The sequence below is a fragment of the Myripristis murdjan genome, chromosome 3, assembly GCF_902150065.1.
Source record: "Myripristis murdjan chromosome 3, fMyrMur1.1, whole genome shotgun sequence".
Taxonomy (NCBI): domain Eukaryota; kingdom Metazoa; phylum Chordata; class Actinopteri; order Holocentriformes; family Holocentridae; genus Myripristis; species Myripristis murdjan.
The window spans coordinates 15,001,259-15,026,500 of NC_043982.1; the positions used below are offsets into that span (position 1 = coordinate 15,001,259).

Here is a 25,242-nt window from a genome sequence, read left to right on the forward strand (position 1 = left end):
AGAAGTGTCTGTTTTCATTACATCCCCGGAAACAATCAAAATGTTGGATAAAAAGTGCACTTTTATTGAAAACCATCACATTCTTTGCAGTGCAACAAGGAAATATATATAAAACAATACAAAATTCATCCACCTCACTCTGAGCCTGACTGATATAAATAAATGTTTGACAGGACAACATATCTGACTCTAACACATATGTCAGTGATTTTAACTACAGGTTCCTGTCTGCAGTACAAATGTACAAAAGCTCTTATGGAAATTATGGCTCATCCTTCGTACAGTTAAATAAAACAAAGAAAGTAAAGAGTCATTTTGTTTATCATGTTCATATCAACATGTTCTTCCTCTGTTACTGATACTTATTGAATTTCATTGTTTTTTGGTCTTTTTTTTGTTGTTCCCTTTATTTATTTATTTATTTATTTATTTTGTCCCTCTAACCCCCATTTCATACAGCTGTCCCTGTCTTTTACTGTGTTGAACCTTGTCACCTAATGTGTCATGTATTGTTCTTCAACAGTATTTCACATTTTTAAACGTAACAAGGTGGGTTGTTGATTTATTGGAAGGCACAACGTCGGTTCATGCCTCCTCAACCCTCTCTGGCTCAGCAGACTGGCCCTCAGTGAGGCCAGTCGCACTTCCAGGGCTCAGACTTTGGCCCTTTGAGGCACTTTCCCAGCTTCTCACAGCCTGCAGGGGCCCAGTTCTGTGTGACAGTGAGAACAGAGGGAAGCGGGTGCATTAGTGTTTACCAAAGATGGACTTTCAAGGAAAATCTGTTATTATCTTGTAATGGTTAAGCTATTTTTCACGTTACTGGAGAAAGGATTAGTTTGTTCTTATGTCTTATGTCCATTTCAGTGTGTTTGCTGGATAATGTCAAGCATGTAAAGGAACAGGAGTAAATTACAGTTACTCATTTTACTATGAATGAGTAACTATTTTGTGTACTTGTACCTTTTTGAGAATTTCTAAGATTTGAAAATAAGATTTTACTGAAGTATGTTCTCAGGTACGTTTCAAATTATTTATTCAGTAACTGGACCGTCTTTAATGGGCATATTGTGGTGCATTCAGAGTGACCTGTCAGTAAGCAAAGAAGAGAAGAATAATCTGGCTTTACTGTGTTTCTTTTTTTTTCAGTTAAAATGGTCCAGTTTTAATGCTGTCCTCTTGACCTTGTGGGCTCGTATGAAAAATATTGCATTTACTGGTGCATTTACTTCTACGTGCAAAACAGTACTTGTACTTGCATAGAATGTTTAAGCACTCTAAGATTATCACAAGCAGGCTTTTATTACTTTTACCTTTGTTTTGTTTTACTTTGCCATTATTATCATTATTATTATTATTATTATTATTATTATTATTATTATTATTATTATTATCATTATTATCATTATTATTATCATTATTATCATTATTATTATCATCAGGACTTTGGTTTTGGTTTTTACAAGGTTACTAACATATCCAAGATTATAGCCTTAATTGCAAATGGTCTAACAAGGCAAAGCACCATTTGATGATGTGAATTTCAAGGCTTTTAAGTCACATTTTATCATATTTGTCAAAAGAATCATTTCTTGATTAAATATAGGATACTTTGGCAGTGTTACAGATCCAAGTAAACCACCTGATGGCATAAGACTCCCATTACACAGGACCAGGGGTGGACTGGCCATCGGGCACACCGGGCATTTGCCCGGTGGGCCGATGTGCTAAGTGGGCCGACAGTCCCCCGACACTTTTTTTTTTTTTTTAATTATTATTGAAATAGCTGACCGTAAGATCAGTAGATCAGCGGCCCGATTGACACTGGGCTGGCCCAATTACATTGCTAAACAACCCCTTTTGCGTCGTTTGGTCCCGCCTGCATAATGATTTCGGCAAATAAAGTCATTGCAAGAGTTTGTTTACTCAGCACCGGGCCGGCCCTTGAGACACGCTGCTCTGCGGCCCATTGGTTATTTTTCTTCACTGACACGGGGCTGGCCCAATCATATCACGAGCCTGTGGCTCGGTGCGCCGGTGTGCAGCGCAACGCGGGTCAAACGTTATCTCATAGGATCTACTGAGATGGAGAGAAAACGCAAAAGTGGCGCAGAGAAACTGCGAGAAAAAAAGCGGCTGTCAATTTTCAAACCGATCGGACTTTTTCGCTTTTTCGTAATTTATCAACATGAATGAAGAACAAGCCCAAACAAGGCCAGAGGAACACAAATCCCGATGGTAGAGCGGATAGTGCCCCCGTCTGCCATGCAGGAGATCTTTGGTTCAATTCCCCACCCAGACAAAAGGCGTATTTTACTTTATTAGCCTACCTCACTTTGTTGTTAACCATGACAGAGAAGTGATTCTTATCATTCTGCCTGTCACTGGCTAGATGACACACACAGTGGTATTTAGGGTTTCTGTAATTTTTGTGAATTTGTAACCCAGGTGCTAAATTATTATTATTATTATCATTATTATTATTATTATTATTATTATTTTTGCCTTGTTTTGTTTTGGGTTTTTTTGTTGTTGTTGTTGTTGTTGTTGTTGTTGTTTTTGGGTTTTTTTTTTGTTTTTCCTTTTTTAATGCCTTGTTCTAACTTTATGGGGAGATATATATACCAATCGAATCAGATTTAAAGGATTTGTCTGGTATACTTTGTTTGTCGCCATGACCTTCCTATGTGCAGTTTGGGCTCATTCTCCATTCATGTTGATAGGCACCTGCACTTACTGATCTGAAATAGATGCCCAAAAGGTGTTGGCCAGTTGTGGCCTGTTCAATAAAATAAAAACAGTTCAATTCCTATTCATCTATTGTATTTTATTGTTCCACTATAGTACTATAGTCCAGTATGATTGGGGCAGCCAAGTAATTTGACATATTTGAACAATTTTTAAAAAAGTAACGTAATAGTTACTTTTCCTGGTAATTAATTACTTTTTAGTAGAAGTAACTAGTAACTATAATTAATTACTTTTTCAAAGTAACGTGCCCAACACTGCTGATGACAGCTAACTAATTGCATGGCATTATGGTTTTAAAGAGTTGCACAGTTGGTAAAACATTTAAGAGCAAAAAGACCGGAAAGGTGTGCGTTATTGAATGTGGTGGGCCGGTCTCGTCCAAAATGCCCGGGCCGATTTTTTGTCCCAGTCCGCCCCTGCACAGGACTAAATTACTAAGGATAGGACACAAAAATGATCTAACCCCTACTGGGGCTATGTTTACTCTGTTCACCACAAGGGGGCAGTGCTGTTACATGAATGATTCAGGCTACAGCAGTATAATTCCCAATCCTCATCACTGTGAGTGATCCCTAAGGAAACAAAGCCACAGCTCAGAGCCTCACACAGACAAACAATCAAGGAGAAAAGGTCCAGATTGAGGTGATGACTTCTGATTCCCTCAAACAATATATTATATCTTGCAAACAGGAGCAGGTAAACAGCAGTGGTAAACAAATATGAAAATAAAAGGCAGAATGTGCTGGAGCAGAACAGTGATGTACTCAGGCTCTTCACAGGCTGAAAACAGATAGGAAATGAGAAAAGCCTCTCTATACAGACAGCTTTGTCAATTCTCGATTCTTTCATGAAAGCTTATCAATTTCGGTAGATTATTTGTTTTTATCTGATGAACGGGTGTGATAGAAATGAACAGAGATAGGCAACAAAAAAAAGAGCCCTCGCTTGCACTAATGAAAATGTTCATGTCTTTTCATGTCTAGCTTTGAGAGATGCTGGCCGTAAAGAAATGTATCTGTTGTGTAAATTGTCTGAATCTGGATTCAAACTTTTGGTCCGCCGCCTCATGACGAAGTCTGTTTACACTACAAAAATGACCTGCTTTGCAATTTCAGCATTAAACAAACACCAAACAATGCAGAAAAAAATGTACCACCTGGAATAGTGTGTCATGACAGCAAAGCATATATCTTATTTGTATAAATTTATGGTGTATAAATCTCACCATGACAGCCAAGTCACACATGTTGAGCTGGGGAATGCCCGGCACCAGGCTCTGCTTGTGCTTCTCCACAACTGGAGAGATCCTGCTCAGCACATCCTGGTATTCCCTGGTTAAAACACTGCAAACATACACACACACACACACACACATACGCAAATACACACACAAAGACACCACTAATCATTAACTCTGAAATGTGACACGTGCATTGTTGTGATAGTGTATTGCAGTGATTTTAACATGTATGTACACGTTAATATTGCCATGTAGCTGCCCCTGTAGCTTCCAAGCTTAATTCATCATGTGAGGACACGCTGCAGCTTTCATCAAAAATGGACATGTGAGCACACATACATAAGTGCACACACGTACACAGACATACACACACTGTCCTCTTTGTGCCCCTTTGGGAAAGCACACTCAGCAGGACGGACTATGTAACCCCAATCCCCTCCCCTGTCTCTCAATTACTATTGTTGGACACCAGTGAGCCCGAGCACCTCTGTGCATTATTATATTCAGTGTGTAAAACACAGAGGCCCTGAAGGCTTTCAAAGGAACGCTACTCTCAATAGGACCTGTAGGGTTAATGGGCTCTGTGTGTGTGTGTGTGTGTGTGTGTGTGTGTATTGGCTGAGTGGGTGTCTGGTGGCTTGACACACGGATAGACAAATATCAGCAGTGCAATTACACCCCTGATACACTCGCCAGCAGCACCTGTGCCAGCCTTCCATCCTATCTCCACTCCCGCCCTCTTCCAAAATCCAGCCCTCTGATTGGCCCCTGGGGAGCGTGGGCATGTGTGTGAGGTGAAGTGTCAATTAGAGTAATAACCCCGGGCCCTGTCCAGCTCACACCTACCCTCCCCCTAGATCTCCCACCGGGTAGCGGGGCTTCCTCCACGAGGCAGCACCTGCTCCTTTCCTCTCCGTCTTTACACCGCACTGCAATCACTGGCCTGCATTAGTCTGCCTCCTCATGTGCCACATTCGTCATAAGCTAACTACCCAACCATTGTGATCCTAGCTGATCGGGACAAACAAGATTACTTCCCTCAAATGAAAAGCAAGGGATTCAGATTAAATTGCTCCAGCTATCTAAAATCGTGAATCCTGCTTCGCCCGGAAGACAGTATCTCGACCAACGGGAGAGACATTTCATTCCCCTCCTATCTGTGTCCACTATTGATTGTTGTGATTCATTATCTGATAAGTGATGAAGCAACTTAATGCAAGTAAATGTAAGGGAGATTTATCAAAGCGCTACAAATATTCAATGTGTCTGTACAAGACAACAAACAAAGTGTGCCGTGTTCGAGGAAGCTTGCGTTAATGTGCAAACTTTCCTATTGTTTTGTTGATGCATTGAAAATCTTACAGTGCAGGCCTCTAAATCAAAAACTAATAATATCATTTGTTTATGCCCCCCCTTTCCGAACAAATAATGAAAAGCCCACAGTCAGCACAGCTCATTATCATGATTATAACCCTTAGCTTACTGATGCAGAGGCAAAAATCTGGAATAATAACCAGGCTGTATGCAAATGAAGTCTTTTGATTTATAATGTATGGCACCCAGGGGGGATGGGGGCATTGCTCAGGTGTGTCACCACTCTGATTACTGATTCATAACACTACTGCTGAAGCACACACACACACACACACACACACACACACACACACACACACACACACACACATACAAACACAAAGCAGCAGAAGGTGGGGGAATTGAGGAGACAATCAAATACATCTGTCCTGCCTCCCCCTCCCTCCACCATCTTCTCCACCCCAGTGGAAATTGAGCAGTTCAGTGAGGACTATTGATTGGGGACAGAGGAGCTTGGTGGCAGGCAGGCAGGCAGGAAGCAGATGAGGCCAGACTGTGCAGGGCTGCCTGCTATGTTGGGGCTGGGACTCAAGTCTGGGTGACCCGGGCTGCGGGAGGTGGTAAGAAAGCAAGCCTTAGGCGAGTTTATAACCTCCATCCCACAGGGCACAGAAGACCAAGTGGAAGGAAATAGCTTTGACCAAATCCACTGGAAATCTAAATCCACTGAGCAACCATAGTGAAGTCCACACACATCTGCGTTGATCTGTATCTCATCTTCATTAAAACAGCCCTTATCTGCATGGGGATACAGCCAGTATCGACTGAAGGACACAAGCAGAAATAAAACATTTTAATTAACAGTTCATTGTGCTGTCCCCTGGGGTCAAATGTACATGAATGTCTTTTCATCATGTATCATGCATATTTTTAACTTGTTCATGCCATAATAAAAATCTAAGCATCGCAACACTATTTTTGCAACACCGTATCAATTCTCTAGCCCTGTGTACTGACATGCTGTGTTTATGCACTTCATTTTCATATGATGGGATGACATGATTGCATTTTAATGCACTGTTCAGTAAATGCATGGTGCTACGACTACGGGAATGGGAATTTTTAATTCAATTGTTTTGAGTCAGTTTGTCTCCTGTTTATATGTTGTGTATTTTATTATTCTGCCCAGGTGTTATACAGCAGGTTCTACTGTAAACTCTATTTATACATCATCTATTTATAGATTAGTAAGTTCTGTAAAGCAATGGTCCAAACAGTCACTCAGATCTCTCACAAATAGGTCTGCTTTTACAGTCATCAGTGATAGGAATCATAAAAATAAATAAATAAATAAATAAAAACACCTTGTTACATAGATATGTGAGTGCAAAACTTAATGTAAAAGAAAAGGGAAAAAAGGCTCTTACAGTTTTGAAATTTCAACTAGAAGCTCATTGGTGCTAAATAAACATGACTTTAATTCCCAAATTCTGTCCCAAAGCACATGGTGATAATGTGCATGGTGCTACTGGCTGACTGGCCTGGACTGGGGATTGTGTATGTGTGTGCTCTTTGCTGTATCACAGCCTGCGACAGTAGTGAAGGTATGTGTGCAGACAGGCCCTACATCATCTTAAGTGGCTCTTTAGGTGCAGACAGAGATTAATGATGGCCAGGCAGCCAGTCCAGCTGGGGGACCGAGGAGCACACGGCCAAAACACACACATATACACACACACACACACATATGCACACATACGGCTAGGATGGAGGAGAATGGTCCCAGTGGATGCCAGGGGACAGCAGCTGAGTAGTGAACCGAGACCCAAAACGAAGGTGGAGAGAGAGAAGTAACAAGGGGAAAGTAAGACGCAAGTTTGGAGAGAAAGGAGAATTAACTGCGCTGATTAAAGCGAAGGAAAGAAGAGAGTACAAGAGGGATGCAAGGGGCGTCAGAGGGACGGGGGGAGGGGTGGTTAGGACCTTGTAGACAAACCCAGTGACCCCTACTCACAGACATCGAAAAATAATTTTGCATTTTGGTTTATGCGTGTGTATGTGTGTGTGTGTGTGTGTGTGTGTGTGTGTGTGCATATGCTATCTAGCATTCAGCACAACACCTGACTGGCTATTGATTGGTTTTCCTTTTTTTTTTTATTCATCCAAGTGAATAGAGAGGCTTAAAGGTGGGCAAATCAAAAACAACATTAATGTTTCATCATCCAATCTCACATCGGGAATTAAAGGAGTTTGAGCAGGAGCTAAAAAGGAGAAGAGACAGACCTGCAGAGGGAAATAAGGAAAAGGTCGATCTACAAGCCTTTAAAGCGGCGGGGAGCCAAAAGGGAAACGTGGCTGAGGATAATAGATAATAATAGGAGAACAGTGCACAGTGAGAATATTCCCTCATAAAAGCATTATGGAGATCATCTGAACGCGTCAGTCATGGTTGTGTTCATCTTCAGCAGTAAGTGAACGTATCCAGTTTTCAGTGTCCTTTTATAAAAGATCACAAAAATGTTCCACAGTGATGTCACACAGTAAAGGGAGATGCTCATCTGCCTTTCAGCCTTTCTGGCTGCGACCAGGAGCTCCACAGCTCCCTCTGTTGCTGTCGGTCAGGTGGTCGGTCCACAAAAATGTCCCCACCCTTTGACAGCCATATTTTATGCCCTAGGAGGCTGAAATTTGGCATGGAGGTGAAGTATGTGTGTGTGTGTGTGTGTGTGTGTGTGTGAAGGTGTATGTTTCTGTTCATACCAATTGGCCAAGAGGCAACGGGGGTGGCCTATCGCCTTCCCTCTACACTTTAGCCACACCCCATTTCGTAACTTATGAAACCGTTTGTCGTAATCGACTCTTGTGAGAGACATCACTGAACTCACCAGAGATTCCTTTCTTTCTGGTGTGGGTTAGCCTTGCCATGTCGTCATCTCGCAACCATCTCACCATCAGTTCACTGGTCGACAAAAATCTATCTATTTATTGGTTCACAAAGCTGCATCCACCCTGTAGCAACTTTCTACCTGTGAGGCTGAAATTTGCCATGGGTGTCAAGTGTTTTTTTGAGTTTGTATGTGTTTGAATGCGCGCACGTGTGGATGCATGCACGTACCTGGTCACAGCTACTGTGAATTCGTGTTTGTTCTTGTTATGCTCTCAGTTTGGCCTCGGCTATCTGTGCCCTTTGGCTTCACTCCCTCACCTCAGTGACTCTTAACTCTCCTCCGAGCTCAGGCAGGGACACACAAAACTCCATTAAACAGCACTCGCTCTCAATTTAGACCTGAACAATTTATCTTGCAATTTTAACTTGCAGTGGTGCACTGGAGGGGCTGACGGGCCAGATAGTGATCTTTAAGGAGCTGTTTGCAATCACAAAGAGGAGGGTTTAATCACGCGCGCTCCGGCTGAGCAGATCAATCAGCTGCCTTCTCTTTCACACCACTGAATCAGCATTGATCTCATACACATTCTGCACTCCAACAGGCAAACCACCTTCCTCTTCTCACCTCCCCCTGCTTCTTTTTATTTTCCAACCTCTCTTCTCCTCCCTTTCCCACTTTGGCTCCTCCCTTCTCTTTTGCCCTTTTCTCTCTCCTCCTGTCCCTTCTGGGAGGCAGTTTTAAGCACAGTTAATTGGGACTGACCTGATGGGGTACTTCTCTCCAGGGTCACGCCCCAGGTGAAAAATGATTGGTTCCAGTGTGTGTTCAGTCTGGTTGTGAGTGGTCACGCCCAGTACTTCTTGGCCTGGACAGAAGTTGATACCCTGGAAGAGAACATACATACATACATGCTTCTGTAACAGACATGCTTGCATATTAGTATTTTCCCTATTTTAAACCAATCTGTCCTCTGTCTATCTGGAGAGTTAGAATTCACTGTAAGGACTGAGCTGCAGGTGGAAATATTCAAGGCTCCCGTTAATGTTTGGAGGCACTGGTCATTCAAACACACCTCCAGTCCAGCAGACAATTAACTGGCTTCAGTTCCATCAGTTTATTTTAAATTGGCTTAAAAAATGGAACATACCAAGCTTATGTGATAAGATCTGTAAGAGACATAAAAGATATGTGTATTTGTGTCATAAATGGATGCATAGCATGCATCAGATTATACATATCTAGGCATCTGCATTCACAATAGATTGAGAGGTAAATGTAGCCTTTGTACAGGAAAAAAATGTCATTTTAGCCTTGGGAACTGAGAGTGTTTGTTCCCTCTATCCCTTTTTTCCTTTTCTCAATTATTTGATGTCATTTACATGTCTGCTGAAGCTTCTAGTCTTAACCCACTGGAGACAATTTACTTGTCAGCCCCATGGCAGCATGGACAGTCCCAGTTTCCACCACTGCAAATGTCTCTCTGGTCACTCACCCTTTGGATGAACTGTGTCAGATATCTCACAGGTTAACAAGAATTAGGGAAATAGGCTTTTGGTTTCTACACATCACAAAAACACCACCATAAAATTATTCCCTGTTATGTTGTTTTCTTCTTTTCTTTACTGTATTGTGTGCCTCTCTAATTTGATTCAATTTCTGATCCCTGGTCATGTGTGTCTTATTGTTTTAATGTTAGAGACATTTCAGTTGAATTATCTTTATCTTGTACATAAAGCTAACCTGGAAGACATCTGGATATTTAGATATAGGCTGGGAACCACACAGACAGTTTGTTGTAAGCTGAAGGCCTACTTTAAATGGACCTTAGACCTTAGGTGTATATATCGTCTCCCAACCCAGTGTGTGCTGTTGGTGCATCATGAAGGGGTTCAAGTCACCCTCAAAATATCAGGCTTTCTTTCATGTGCTGCCTCGCCTTCCTCTGAATCCATGCCTTCTCTCCCTCTCCATGCCTCCGTTTTCAGGCTGTGATAGTGGCCTGGCGATGATCACAGGCTGATTGACTCACACACACTCCTCCAGAACCCCCTGGGAGATCTGCCCCCTCCCACATACACACACACACACACACACACACACACACACTTATACACATACAGACACACACACACACACTTTTTGATGAGCAGAACTAATATTGAGAGAGCATTCATCTGTAAGGCACTGTTCGAGCCCCCCTCTGGGACGGCTCAACAGAGCACCTCTATATGTACGGGGAAAGAGAGGGAGAGAGAGGAGAAAAAGAAGGTAGAAAGGGAAACAGATAGATATGCCCCCTCCCCCCTACACCCCACCAACTGAGTCTCCTATGATCTAGACTTGCCCATACTGTCTTTTGAAGCTACGGTCTTAGAAATGCAAAAAAAAAAAAAAAAAAAATCATCCCAGTGGCGGAGCAAGAAAGGCCTGCTGTGTGTGTCTCTCTGACTCTGTCTCTTGTTCCCAAGACATAACAGCAAGACTCCATATCTCCTCTGACATTAATGCTATAGATACAACTAGGCTGCGTTCAAACTGGAGCAGAGGAGTCCCCATTACAAGATAAGGTGCAGAAGCAGTCAGGGGTGGTGGGATGGATTTGGAAAAAGAAATATTTGGTGCTTATTTCTTGTCAAAAAAAAAAAAAAAAAAAAACAATGATTTCTGAAGTAATTAGTTTTGTGTAGATTATGGCTGAATGTGTACAACTTTTTAGCTCTGTTTCAATGTAATACATACATTTTTATGGAGGAGCATACAAATGATCAGGTTATCTCAACATATTACACAGATTTATTTATACTGCAGCTGAACTGATGGCCCATTGCTGGTTCTAGGGGGTTTCTATACACTGCACGCTATGTGGGAGATTCATTTTGAGCCATGATTCACTGTGTAATGATTAATGATTAATTTATGAATTAAAAAAAAAAAAAAAACTCTTTTCTGGAATGATATCATTTCAATTTCAACTTGTGCATGATTCAAGTCAATAATCTGATTCAGTATTTTTAGCGAAACTTTAATATCCAGACCTCTGATGTGGAAAAAAATCTGACAAGACACTTACTTAAGTCTTATTCTCTTTTTTTCAATTGGGCAAAAAGTTGCACTTGATAGTATTGTTAAATTATGTCTTTTTTTCAAGAAGCTTGAATGAATGTATTTATTTCTTTTAGCAGACTGATTCAATTAAGTTTATAATCACTGCATCAGTGCAGTGATTGAATTGTTCCAGCCTTACTGCTGTAGACAGCGGGCTCTCAGTGGCTCAGCCAACAAGGACACATTAATGCCACAAGTTCATACGTGGCTCATAACCTACAGTGTGGCACGTCAATCTCCACAGCAGCATCCATGCAAACAAGTCCGAATCCAGCACAAGACAAGTTTTCTTCACCTCATGGGGTATTCAGGCTTTTTGAGAAAAAGGTAAAAAAAACAAAACAAAAACAAAACACTATTCCACCTTTCACAGAGCTCCTAAATACATAGGCTACTAACCATTTCAGACAAGAAGAAACCACAGACACAACAAAATGCATTTTGCAATATTAACATCACTACACTGCCTCGAGAGAGTTTGATGAGAGTCATTTAAGCCTGTGAAATTTCTCATTTTCCCCATGGCTGAGCCACACGAACGCTGCCAGGACAGAGCAATACTTCTCTCAGCTATTAACCTGTAATTTCATTCTTTTACACACAGACACATACATCTTCCCTTGTTTATTTTTTCCCCCACGGGCCTACAAAACCAAATTATCTCTAAGAATGTCCAAAATTGAAAGGCAAGTGAGGAAACATGAGTCTCGTTTCCAAAACATCAAGACTCATTTAGGCAGAGTTAAAGCAAAAAGGTGCTTGATTTTACATTTTGGTTTGTGTAAGTGGATGAACAGGGTGATGTTTTTAGGATCGAGGAAATTGTGAAATTGTGAATTGTGAAAAGTGAAAAGGGTGCATCTACCTCAGAGGACCACAGCATGGACCTTGAAACATCTTTTCATTCTCAAGGCAACTGATGAAGCTCTTGAAATCAAATATAGCGAGGCCGTATTTTAAATTTGCCAGAGTAGTGTTTTGTTTACATGTTTGCTGTTTGTAAAATATATTGAGTTGTATCAGAAGAGTAGGCAGAGGATTCAGCCATAATGACATGATACAGATGTGAACTGGGGATGAACTTTGACTTATACTGTAGGGGCCCCACACACCAACATACACACACACACACACACACAAAGCCACAGAGGCATGCATGTTTGTTGTTCAGAGAATTGTACATGTATGTGCACTGTCTCTCTCTCTCTCTCTCATGCATGCACGCGCACACACACACACACACACACACACACACCAATCGATAGGCAACTCACAGGCAATCAGACGCCATTATTTGTGAAGTTCCACTCCAGTTCACATGAGCTGATAAAGGAGGCTGCTATTGATTCAGCGGCCCTGAAGGAGAGAGCAATTTAAGCAACCGATGGGGCATAAAACAAACTGGATCGCTGGAAATGCAGAGCCATGGAGGCAGGAGAGGGGCCGGGAGAGAGAAGGACATGTTTTTAAGGATAGAGGGGTGGGAGAAGGACCCACTTCCTCCCCTCAGGGATCAAAACAGCTGAATGCACCGGGTCCCCATTCAACCATCCCGCTTCTAAAGTGTAAGCTTCCACATTTCTCCCGATGCATTTAATCAGTGCTGTGTTGATGTAATTATGGCCTGGGGAGGTGCTTCCACCATACTGCTTGCACCTGCCTTACTGTTTTTTTTTTCTTTCTTTTTCTTTTTCTTTTTAATTTGAGCTGTGTGATGCCAAAGGGACAAGTAGGCAGTGGGGAACGTCAGGCTATGAACAGGGATTCACCACTGGAGTCAGAACAAACAAGTCAGCTGGCTGATAAATGATATAAGTTCACTTATGTGGGGTCTCTTCATTAATATTCATTACCCACTGATATGCACGGCAGTCAACTGATGAGCTATTTTCAAGATAACACCACCAGTGCGAGCGTTTGTGTGTTTGGCTTAGATTAGGAAAGACAAAGAGGGAAGATGGAGAGCGCAATGAATGATGGAGGAAAAGCGGGAGAGTCTCTGGGCTAAAAGGGAATCTCACTTTTTTAAACTCCTCCCATGAGTTGCTCCACGTCCAGTAGTGCGCCTTGTATGGCCCGATCCTCACAGCCATCAACTCATTCCCACGATAATAGAAGATGGGCCTGTTGAGGACAAGAGAAGTGGCTTCTGAGAGGAAGAAATATTGCTCAGACTGGTGGGTTTAGCTGGTTCTGTCCATGCCTGTTCAGTTCAAAACCACCCGCCAGCTATAAAAACAATCCCAACCAGTTCTTGCACTAGTTATTACCCACATGTTGACATTCAGTGAGGGATTATGAGCTCCACAGCCCAGTAAAACTCCTCTGAACCATTTTGAATCCAGAAATGGCTTAATCACACAAACACAAAGCCTGCCCTAATTTATTCTCTTGCATGATGAAAGGAGAACTTCTCTCCAACTCAGGTATGTGACCTGGAACAATAAAAAAAAAAAAAATCGGTTCACAAGTTCACACTGATCTGCCATGAAAAATTAGGGGAGACCTAAACATAACATAACAAACCTAAACAAAACATGAAATGCTGAAAAGAAAACGTCCCCATGCTATTCTCTCTGATCCCCTGCGTGTAGGCCGCTTAATAAAGACAGGTTCAGGTTTAACTAATCTCAATCTGACCATATAAAATTCCACAACAATTAGGCCCAATCCCAAAGCCCACCCTGAGAACACAACCCTCACAGACATTAAGCGATATCACCTACGTAATCAGCGTAAACGTGTGTGAGAGTTTAAGGGCTTGTGGCGGCATACTGCACATATGAGGAAAGTGGGACAGCACACTGTGACATCACGTTACCTTGACGATGACACCAGCTGTTGCAACTCTGCTTCCTAATATAATTATTAGCACTTTTTTTTTTTTTTTTTTATCCCTGACACTTATCCCTTCTAACACAAGATTACATTGTGACATCAACTCCATTAGCTCCTTGATAAAGTCTCAATAAGCTTTACAGGGTTTTGTTTTAAAGACAAATATTATTTTCCAGGTGCTGAAGTTGCAGCTATAATTTTTAAGGACATTTTGTATAAGTAATTAATGTCCATTTTAATTTAATACTAGTATTACCAATAGGGTATTATTATCTACCCATCTATTAACCTCATTTTTAAAGCTGGAGAGATGCTGGTATCATATAAAACTAGAAAACGTTATGGAATCGACTGATGTCATGTCATCTGAGGTTGTCAGCAAGGTGGCTAAATATTGCTTCAAATTTAGGCAAAATTTTGGTGAGAGAAGAACTGCAATGGCCTATTTTTCACTAAAATGGGTCTAAAGAAAAGGGCGGCATGATAGCGGGTTAAATTGTAATGTTTTCTTTCAATCTGGTGACATAATTTTTGTAAATTAATAACCAGAAAAGTAACACTTTCGAGAAAATTAGGTAATTTGAAAAGGAATTTCACTCTTAACAAAATTTATTGGGATTTATTGGGAATGTGAATCCAAGTCCGTGAGTCTGTAAGAGTGGATGGTGGGATTGGGCCCTGGTATACACACTCACCTGTCTGCCGGTGAAGTGTTTTGTGGTGCGTGTGCCAGCAGGACAGGCGTCAGGTCCAGTCCATCCAGGGCCCGGTCGTCAGGAGGGCTGACGCCGGCCAGGGCCAGACTTGTGCTGAACAGGTCCATCACATTGGCCAGCTGGAAGCTCACCTGTTTAACGACAAGGAAACACTATTATCAGCTTGTGACAGAGGACTGTTAAAATGTTAATATATAATCTGTTAATATATAATCCTAATGGTTAATATTACTTCCAGAGCAGCTATTTCTCAAAGCCTGTATGTTAGGGCAGTGGTTTTCAAAGTGGGGTTTGAAGACCCCCAGGGACTTTTAAGGGGCTTCCAGAGGGTCTTCAGCAAAATAAGGAACAGTTTAAGTTTACTATAATTTAATTCACTAGAAATTATCACAACACATTAGGAATAAAACATTTATGACTGATTATATCAGCATTTTGTTTTAATCTCAACACTTTGAATCTATTTTAACAAAATACATAACATCACAAAAACCAAAATATCTCTGCATATCAGGCTCTCTAAGGGAAAAAAAAAAAAATCACGTCAAATGGGTGTATGTGGCTTGAGGAAAGTCAGCTTGGGGGCCTGGAACAGGAGACATTGTGAAAACCCCTGTGTTTTCATATCCTGAAATGCAATCTTGGGAAATGGAGCAATCAAGAGACATAACGCACCTTAAAGCACAGTAACTCTGGGATCCCATTGTTTCTGTCTACCGTGATGGTCACAATGTCAGATAAGACATTCACAGTGGCAGAAATTCTTTCCATGTAAGTTAATTTCCATATAAATTCACATAATTTATATGGAATTTCTATGATCTTAGGCAGGTCATTCTTAGGCAGTATTTGGGAATATCATCAACCCGCTCCCACAGCCAGAAGTAGGACTTTGTGTGTGTTGTAATCAATCATCGCCATGAAACAAAACCTGACACTGCTCCATTTTAAGCTTCACTTCAGAGCTTTTGTGTCCAAATTACTTTCACTTTATGGTAGTGCTAACAGGTATGTTTTTTTTTTCTTTGCCCACGTCCCTCCCATTCAGCCTCAGTGGAGCAGCTCTAAGATTTGTCTCTTGATGACTTGGCTCCTTGTTTCTGCCACTGGGGGCGATTTATTCGTGTTCACAAATGACGACTTAACTATTCAATACCACAAAAATAATGTGCATGCTCTTTTACGCTGGATTTTCTCCCATGAAAGCCAACAAGATAACAATGCATAGTCATGAGAGGACGTATGCGTGTGCGAGTGCAAATGCGTACACATGTTTGGAAGGAGTGCATTTCTTCAGTCTCTCTAATCTCTCCTTGCAGGTTTATTATAAAACCTCCAAAACGCCTCTCTTTCTAAATGAGTTTCAAGGAAAAAAAAAAAAAGAGGAGAGGAAGAGGAGAGGAAGAAGGGAGAGGACAAGGCCTGGGCAGGCAGGCGACTGCAGCTGGAGCGAGCTGGTGTTTTATCTCCTTTTCCCAGTCCCAGTGAAAAGCTTTATTTTATTTATAAACTTTGAACTATTTTCAGATAAAATGCCATTTTTTCGCTGTCATCCTTGATCTTCCGTTCCATTCTCTCCTGAGCGAGCCTTAGAGGGAGACGGCACGCTCACAATCAGATAGCGCTATCAGGCCTCTGCAGCTGCGCCGCCATGTGCCGCTGTGCTCCTGTCGGCAGCCAGCACACACATACAGTCACACACGCACACTCTCTCTCTCTCTCTCTCTCTCTCTCTCACACACACACACACACACACACACACACACACACACACACAAGCGCCTAAGCACTGAAATGAATTCCCTTTTCTTCTGCATCCACAGAATTAGCCACAGAAAGAGTCCTGCAATGCATTCCATGATCTATCTGCACATCCAGACTCTCACTCACACACACGCACGCACGCACGCACGCACGCACGCACGCACGCACGCACACACACACACACACACACACACACACACACACACACACACACACACACACACACACACACACACACACACACACACATTTAGTCGTTCTCTTCATATTTCCCTTTCTTATGACCCTCCTCACCCACCGAGACACAAAGATTCACATACACATACACAAAGAATATAAAAAATAGAGGACAAAAAAAAAAAAAAAGAAATTTATAAAGAAATGGGTAAGTATTAACTTGAAAACTTCCTGGTCAAACAGAAGAATTTATCTTATGAGCTGTCATCTTTCATTTCCGTCCGTCCTTTGTTAGCTTTGCCCTCTTTTGTAGTCTACATGAAACTTCATTCCCTCCTCACCCTTTGTTTCTTCCTTTATTGTCCGCCTCATCACTCTCTATTAATGTCACTCTCTCTTTGCCTCTCTCTCTCTGCCTGTGTGTTTCTTTCTCTGTAGTTGTGAGTGGTGATGTTGGTTATCTGAGGAGGCAGTGCTTCTATCCCTGTCTCAGCCACTCTGCCTGTGTGTCTGCTGCCTGATAAAACACAACAAAAGGGATTGTGACGCTCTGCAACGTTGGGGGGCCCGGCTCCCCCCCAAGTCCCCTCCACCCCTCATCCTCCCCACTCTCTCCTTCAGCCACCACCTCAGCCCCCTCTCCTCCTTGGCATGCCCCTCTCCCCCCACAGGCATCTGGGGGAATGCTGAACTTGCACCTGCTTCCCTGCACCCATGTCTCCTCATTCCAGCACACCTCCTCTCACCCACCTGAACATGAGTACATGACTGAGAGACTACAGCTAATTGAATGAATACAACTGATAGCTTGCTGAATGAATTTATTAACCTGAGGGCTAAGAGAACCTGACGAATTTATGGTTCAGTCACTGCTTTTTCAAGGGCATTTTGTTTCTGCTGGAATTTTTCCACAGCGACACCCCCCACACCCTGGTGTGACCTCCCTATTGAGGTCAGGTGATGCATCGACAGAAGTGTAAAGGGCTGCAATAGCCTGACAAGAATTCTGCAAAAAAATATCTTACAAAAGCACCAACAGTCACCCCTAAAATATCGAATATCAACAATGACAATATTTGGTCGAAGCTTGTGATTGTGATTTTCGATTTTGTCCATATCATCCATCCATACCTCCAGTGATTGACTTATAGCATGTATAGAAACACCTGCTACGCAAAATTTATCTCCTCATCTTAATACTGTACAGATATGAGCAGCGTCTGCACCCAGCTGATACAGTAACCCTGCCGGAAGCGCCCTCTTAACAAAAGCATGTGTGGCTGGTTGTTGCGTCCAGCATTATGCTCAGAGAGCTTATAGACTTTTTCCATGCACAGATCAACAGAGATTATGATCCAATACAAAATAAAAGAGAGAAAGGTGGTGGTGGTGGTGGTGGGGGGGTAACCCTGTGCCTCCCCTGCTCCCCAGCAGAAATAGATAAAGCCAGAGCTGTGGTTCCAACAAAGCAGCTTTGTCATCACCACCCCAGAGAGCTTCAGGGTGGATCTACCCCCCATTCTCCTACAAATACACACACACACACACACACACACACACACACATATACAGGTGTTTTGTGATGCTCTGCTTGATAGCCGCATTATTAGCTGGTCTGAAAGCAGGTAGTTCTTTTCTAAAACATATGCATGCCAAACACACATAAACACCTATGCATGGATACACTTCATATACAGGCATGCGGGCTCACCAAAAAATTCCACACATTTGTACTGTGCATTCGCATGTGCACACACACGCACGCACACACACACGCACGCACGCACGCACGCACGCACACACACACACACACACACACACACACACACACACACACACTCACACAAACAGTTTGAACTGGTCAAGCATAATGTGGCACAGGTGCAACAAAGCCCTGCAAACAAAACAACATCCCTGGCAGTGTGGCAGTGCCAGGCCCCCAACACCCCCCCACCCCCACCCCAACTCCCTCCCCTTTTCCTTTCTACACCAGCCACCTCTTTCACTTCTTCCTTGCCTCCTTCCTTGCACCCCCACCCCTCCCGTTCCTTTATCCTGAGCGCCTGGCATATTCAGATACTGAAGTCCTCATTACGGCTCAATCCAACCTCAGCAAACACACAAACAGATTAGCCGCTTAAGACGCTCCCAATCCCCCTCTCCCTCGCTACTCTGCAGCGCTATCAGGCCCCAGCACACCCCTGTGAGATGAGCCAGGGGCAAGGCTTACTGCAGCCTGCAGACTGCAGCCTCCGCTCGCTCCTCCACCAAATCCCTCTGCGTCACAGCCCCGTGTCACAGCTGCCCCTAATACAATTAAAAGTCATTTGCAGAACGCACAGGCTTAGAGGATCAGGGTGTGGGTGGGGGGTTAAGTTGGGGTGGGGTGGTGGTGGTGGGGTGGGGGGGGGTCTTTCCATCCATGTACATGCTTATGGAGAAATAGAAAGTGAGAGTGATAGAGAAAGAGGTGGGGGGGTTCAGACTTCTTAACTCAAGTCTAAAATATTTGGAAAACAGCAAGAGCGTGCGCACACACGCACACACACACACACACACACACACACACCATGTGCCCACACTTGAACACACAGTTTTTTTTTTTAACTGTTCATGGAGTTCGGTCACTTCATGTAAATTGAACATCATCAAAATTACCTGCTTATGACGCTGGTGGGCGACCAGTGAGTCAGTAAAAGCAACGTAAACGATACACAATTGAAACAAACAGCGACAACAGAGGAAGAGAAAGGATTAGTGAAATAATTATTCCTCTGCTCTCAACCTGCTTAACAGTGCAGCACCTGCAGCTTTACAGATAGATGGAACATTCCGGCTCCTGCTACCTGTAGATAGGCTGAACATTAGGCAGTGACAGCGCTCAGAAGAAAAACCTGGCTCCGGATCTATCCCGCCTCTCTGGAGTTCGTAGGCTTATCTAGGTGCAGCCTGAACGCGATGGTCACTGGGATTTAGTGAATGATCCTCTATTTTCATTGGGGAGGCTTGATTTGATTAAAAGCCTGAAAAAACATGGGGACATTCTCACCGTGCCCTGTGGGATGTGTCCAGGCCACCAGGCAATAGCTGGCTCCCTCATTCCCCCCTCAAAGGTGGTTTCCTTCCCACAGAGGAACGGCCCGTTGCTGCCACCTGAAGAGTCACAAGCAAGAACACAAACACAAGGGTCAATGTCCACACATACAATGCAGAGGAAGACACAGCCACAGAAAACAGACTCACAAAAGGCTGGATAAAAGACTACCACACTCTAAAGAAATGTGTTTGTGTTTATGTGTTTGGACAACTCACTCTCTTCTGGGCCAGACATAAGAGCAGCTCCATTGTCTGATGTAAAGAAGACAAAGGTATTTTCTTGGATGCCCAGACTCTGCAGCTTAAGCAGGATCTGACCAACACTGTCGTCCAGCTCCATCACCGCATCACCATACCTACAGCACAACACAGCCAAACACAGCTCATACAATTAACCTTTATACACACAGTCCAGCAAAGCCTGGATAACACTGTCTGTGTGCTGGACGATGGTCAGTGGCAGGCGGTGCAAAATGACACAGCCCAGAGTGGAGTCAGTAAGGTAGAATACTGAACGGTACCGGCCTCGCTGGCTCTTCCCCAGGAAGCGTTTGGATGCGTAGACAGGGCTGTGAGTGGCATCAGCTGCCCAGTACAGGAAGAAGGGCCGCTGCGCTTCTGCCTGGCGGGATATGAAGTCAAGACCCTCCTGGAGAGGTGGGAAGGTGGTGTTAGGCCAACACTGTCAACACTGCCTGTGCAGAGTCAGCTGCCATACTGTAATTACCTCCACAGTGAGACTGCAGGGCTAAGTTAATTCACAATACAGATGAGCAGCGAGCAGCTCTTATGGGGACTGTTTTCAGCAGTGCACTCATTTATTTCTGGTCATTGAGACCATAGAACTGGAACTGAGGCAATTCCATTTCTGTGGCTGGGACTAAGCAAAGCAAAATGTAATAACCAACAAACACAGGCAAGAATTTGAAAGTTTTGCCTTTTTTGTTTGGTTTTGCGTACTCCCAGCCATCATAAATAACCATGCTGCTGACAGCAGTCTCCATAAGTCATGCTATTTTGAACATTTTAAAGCACTGCTTGATGCATCCATCCTTACAATGATATGTATATTACACCTCTCTGCACAGCAAAACAACAAGATTTTATTTTTTTTGGCCATATTGCCCAGCCCTACCTTTAGGAACAGAACAGAAAGGATGGACACAGGCAGGAGAGTAATCAGTGTATTGGCTAAAGTCACCAATCCCTGTCTGCTAATAAAAATTGGCCAAAGGCCTTAATCAGCATTTAAATGCATTGTTATATAGAGTTCTGCAGTTGGTTAATTGCTCTGCCCAGAAAAATATTAAAAAGTAGGAGTGGCTTGTGGCAACTGGATATACTTCTGCTTCACTGCTTAGGATTTATCACCTTAAACAGCCAAATATACAAGAGTTTGCTCTTAGAGTAAATACCCTAGATTCCTCTGAGGTTGTGTTTCCCACCACATCCCAAGGACACTGAACTTAATGCAAATAAGTAGAGGGTGTCTAGTCTTACTGCGTGTGACTGACAAGAGCAAAACAGTAAACATGGAGGATGTCAAAACCAACGTTATGCTCATGATTATTTACAACTGTGCCACTGCGATGTTGCATTTGGTTTTGGAGGAAACTGTTCTTATGTAAGATAATGAAGATCAACTGTGACATGGCATGCAGTCACAAACAGAGAAGACCTGTGTTTTGATCTCAGTTTTGATCTGAACATTCACTTGATTTAGTTAACAATCTTTTAAAAATCAGTAGTTTGCTCCTGTTATTTGAAAAACGGTGAACGTGATACTTTTGTGTTGGTTGTAACAAAAGTTTAAATCAACCAGTCAGGGATGCTCAATGCAAAAACTCAACAAGAGCACCCCAACAGCCCCTACTAACTCAGACAGTGCCACCTCCACTGAAGGGACCACTTTGGGGCTCAGGAACCCGACCCCCAGGGTAAACAGAGGTACTGGTTTCTTCACTGGAGACAGGGGAAGGGTTCCTTGTTCCTGGGACATTTCCCCCTGTGATAAAGGGGTATTTAACTCACCTTCAAGTAGATCTGTGTGAGGTTTGACTCCCCAGTCTTCCTATTAATCTCAAACTCCTCATAGTATCTGGAAAACAAGCGGGTTGACACGATTCAGTGACTACACAGTCCCTATTAATTACCCACCATCCTTTTAAAGGCCACACCAAACCTTGTTACCTAACATTTTCCAACCAGGTGAGTCAATGCAGGAAAATAGTTTGTTTACACTTGCCTGATTGTTTTGCCGGGGCTCTGAATCTGCCTCGAAAATTGATCAAAACCATTGCAGACAATATCATTAAGTCACTGGAAGGAAATTCCCCCTCACAGACTGTGTTTGGAGGAGGATTTTGGAGAGAGACATATTTGGGAAGTCTCAGCAGAGCCGAGCAGAGGGAACTGTTATGAGGTGGCGCTGAAGCGTGGCGCAGCGAGCAGAGAAGCAGTGACAGGCGTCTCTCTTTCTCATGCTTCGCTTGTTCCAGGTGTCCTCGCACACCGCCAACGCAACCTGCCGTCTCCTGAGGGCGGGTGTGTGTGTGTGTGTGTGTGTGTGTGTGTGTGTGTGTGTGTGTGTGTGTGTGTGTGTGTAGAAATGTGTGCCTATGTGTGAGCATGTGTGTATGTATATCTGTCCGGGGCCCAGGTATGCTGCGCTGATTAAACCCACAGCTAAGCGAAAAAACACGCCAGGCTGCCAGTGCCAATGACCCTGAATACACATATGGCTGTTTTGGGGAAAACAAATGGGCGGAAAATGGAATACACAAGCACAGCTGGTACGGAGAAGGAAGGGGTGGGGGGCACACTCATCTCATCCAGAGGAGCAGCCAGCCAAACTATTCCACTGAGTCACAGGGAAGAGGATTTTTATAGATTTTTAGTCTTTGTCTCCGTGTCTGCATGTGTCTGTTGTTATATATAGGGTTATCTGGGCTTTTACATGTGTGCAGTAGCACCTGCCAATCATCTCAGAGTTGTTGTAGACGGGGATGTTGGGTCTCCAGCTGCTGTTGTAGGGACCAAAGTGGCAGTTTGGCGCACCAAACCATTCATCAAAACCATGCTCCAGGGGAAGGTACTGCTTCCTGTGGCCAAGATGCCTGTGAAAACAAATAAAATTACACTCACACAGTATAAGAACAATGCTTTTAAATAATAGGATTGTTTGAAAAAAAAAAAAAAAGACCTCATAAAAATTCCATCTATTTTCTCAATATACTCACTAATGTGATAGGGAATCAAAGCTCATATCCAGACAATTTTAAGACACCTACTTCTGTAAAATCCATAATCATCGACATAACCTCTAACAGTTAATAAACCTCTAAAAACCCACAATAAAAATGATTAAGAGCTCACCACTTGCCAACTATCTTGCTGATGTAGCCTTTTTTCTTCAGCATCTGCGGTAACAGGATCTCATCGTGGGAGATTCCTCCCACTATTTCCTGAGGTGTGTACGCTATAAAAAGGTCAAACATTAGAGCACAAAACCTCACAGGACTGTACTACACACTGTACACTGTAGCTTATGCATTGAGAAATTATGTAATTATTTGCAACTGAATTATTTGCATGGTAAGGGCACACAAGTTATACTTTACATGGAGCATACCATTTCTGGCATGACCATTCGTGGTGTAGAATCCATTTCTGATGGGCAGCCTTCCTGTAAGAAGTGCGGCTCTAGCTGTGATGGAAATGGTTAAAAAACAAAGTAGAAACTCCTTTATTTGGGTGTTTTGTAAACTGTAAAATTCAAATTGTCATCAAAGACTGGTACTGGACTTCTTAATTCTTCAATTGGCAAAAGAAACAGAGTCAAGAGTCAAGTGTCGTGCACCTGCCTCCCTCCTGTCACAAAGAACAAATATAGTGCAGCTAATTATTGTACTTTGCTTAAATATGAATTATGAGGACAGATCTCTTTTGCATAACAATTCTATAAGTGCTTAAATTAACTAAAATGAGCATATTTTACTAATGCACTATTCTAATTGGCATAATGACAACAGGTGTATTACTCTGGTATTGATGGCCTAGTCTTCATTTGTGTAACATAAAGTTGCAGCTTTTCATGGGTTTGTTTTCGCTCAGTGTTGCACACTCAAAACCCCTCTTTTTGACATTTGTATTGCAGCTGCATTCATCTCAACGAGCTTGACTTTAAAAGGAAATTTCTGGGGTTCTGCATTACTGTATATTGTTGCTGTAGCAGGCTCTGCATGAAGTTGCATGAATCAGGATGGAGAAATGTAACAGGCCATTTGCAGTGGCATTGCTTCCTCAAATCATCTCAACCTGATTTATCTTATCCTGTCAACAATAAAGAACACAGGACACTGTCTAATCCACATGCGGCAACAAGGCAGAAATCGGTGTAACTGTGTTGAGAGAGTGAAATTGATGTCTTGCAAAACAGGAAAAGCTTGCTCAGGCTCCTGATTATGTTTCAAAACTATGTTGCAGACTCACATGGGGAGCAGAGTGGGTTGGCGGTGTAAAAGTTGGGCAGCAGCATGCCCTGAGCAGCCATGGTGTCCAGGTTGGGGGTCTCTTTAGAAGGCTGGCCAAACACACCCAAGTCCCCCCAACCCATCTGAAGAGCAGAGAGTGAAGGCGAGTTTAGAAAAACACCAACAAATACTGATGCACACAGACAACAAGCACAAACACATACACACATATTTTCTATACTGTATGTTGAGAGAGAGAGAGAGAGAGAGAGAGAGAGAGAGAGAATGATTGATTGATTTTTGGCTGTCATTAACTCATTCACTGCACATCTGATGCTGAGACATGAATGAAGGAATGAGAAAACTACACCAAAATCCGTAACTTACGTCATCCATGAGCATGACGATGATGTTTGTAGATGAAACATTTGCTGCTTTCTCTGTCCAACAACATCTTATGATACAAAAAAGAGTAAAAGTTTGAAGGAACAACACATACATTGCAATGCAGTGCAGTCATATGACTGGCAATAGGAAATAGGAAGTGGATTTGTTTGCTTTCATGCGGGACTTAAGCGCAACTTTTGCGCATACACAATGAAGTAATTGCGTTATAATTATAAGACACTTCAAGATACATTTAAAGTATCTTTTTTGTTACATTGGTTTATTCAATACCATTATTGCAAAGAATTAAATTATCTCATTAAAATTAGCCGCGTTCTGTTTTGTGTCCAAAACACTGCTGCCTTCAAGGGCTCATGATAAGCTGGAATTTGTAAGACTTTCCCCTCTGTGCAAGCGCTTTTGGTCCAAGATAATTACAAATTGGGTAAACCATGCAACAGAAGTGTTTTTGTGGCTTCTGTTTCAGTGACGAA

At 42.8% G+C, this 25,242-nt stretch overlaps 1 protein-coding gene across 2 annotated transcripts; it reads right to left on the reverse strand.

Moving 5' to 3' along the window:
- Positions 1–43: 43 nt before the first annotated feature.
- galns (galactosamine (N-acetyl)-6-sulfatase) lies at positions 44–24,887 on the reverse strand. 2 transcript variants are annotated; one of them, XM_030048715.1, is made up of 14 exons: positions 24,749–24,887; positions 24,381–24,504; positions 23,521–23,595; positions 23,265–23,367; positions 22,862–23,005; positions 21,921–21,987; positions 20,411–20,538; positions 20,106–20,245; positions 19,843–19,946; positions 14,832–14,983; positions 13,320–13,422; positions 8,956–9,077; positions 3,977–4,094; positions 44–712 (listed from the first exon to the last, which is right to left on the reverse strand). In XM_030048715.1, the coding sequence occupies exons 1-14, from the start codon at positions 24,860–24,862 to the stop codon at positions 626–628; spliced, it is 1,581 nt and encodes a 526-aa protein (XP_029904575.1). In that variant the 5' UTR covers positions 24,863–24,887; the 3' UTR covers positions 44–625. The 2 variants fall into 2 exon arrangements, with proteins under 2 accessions (XP_029904575.1, XP_029904576.1); XM_030048716.1 differs by lacking the exon at positions 44–712 and adding an exon at positions 3,242–3,323.
- Between the last annotated feature and the right edge of the window lie 355 nt (positions 24,888–25,242).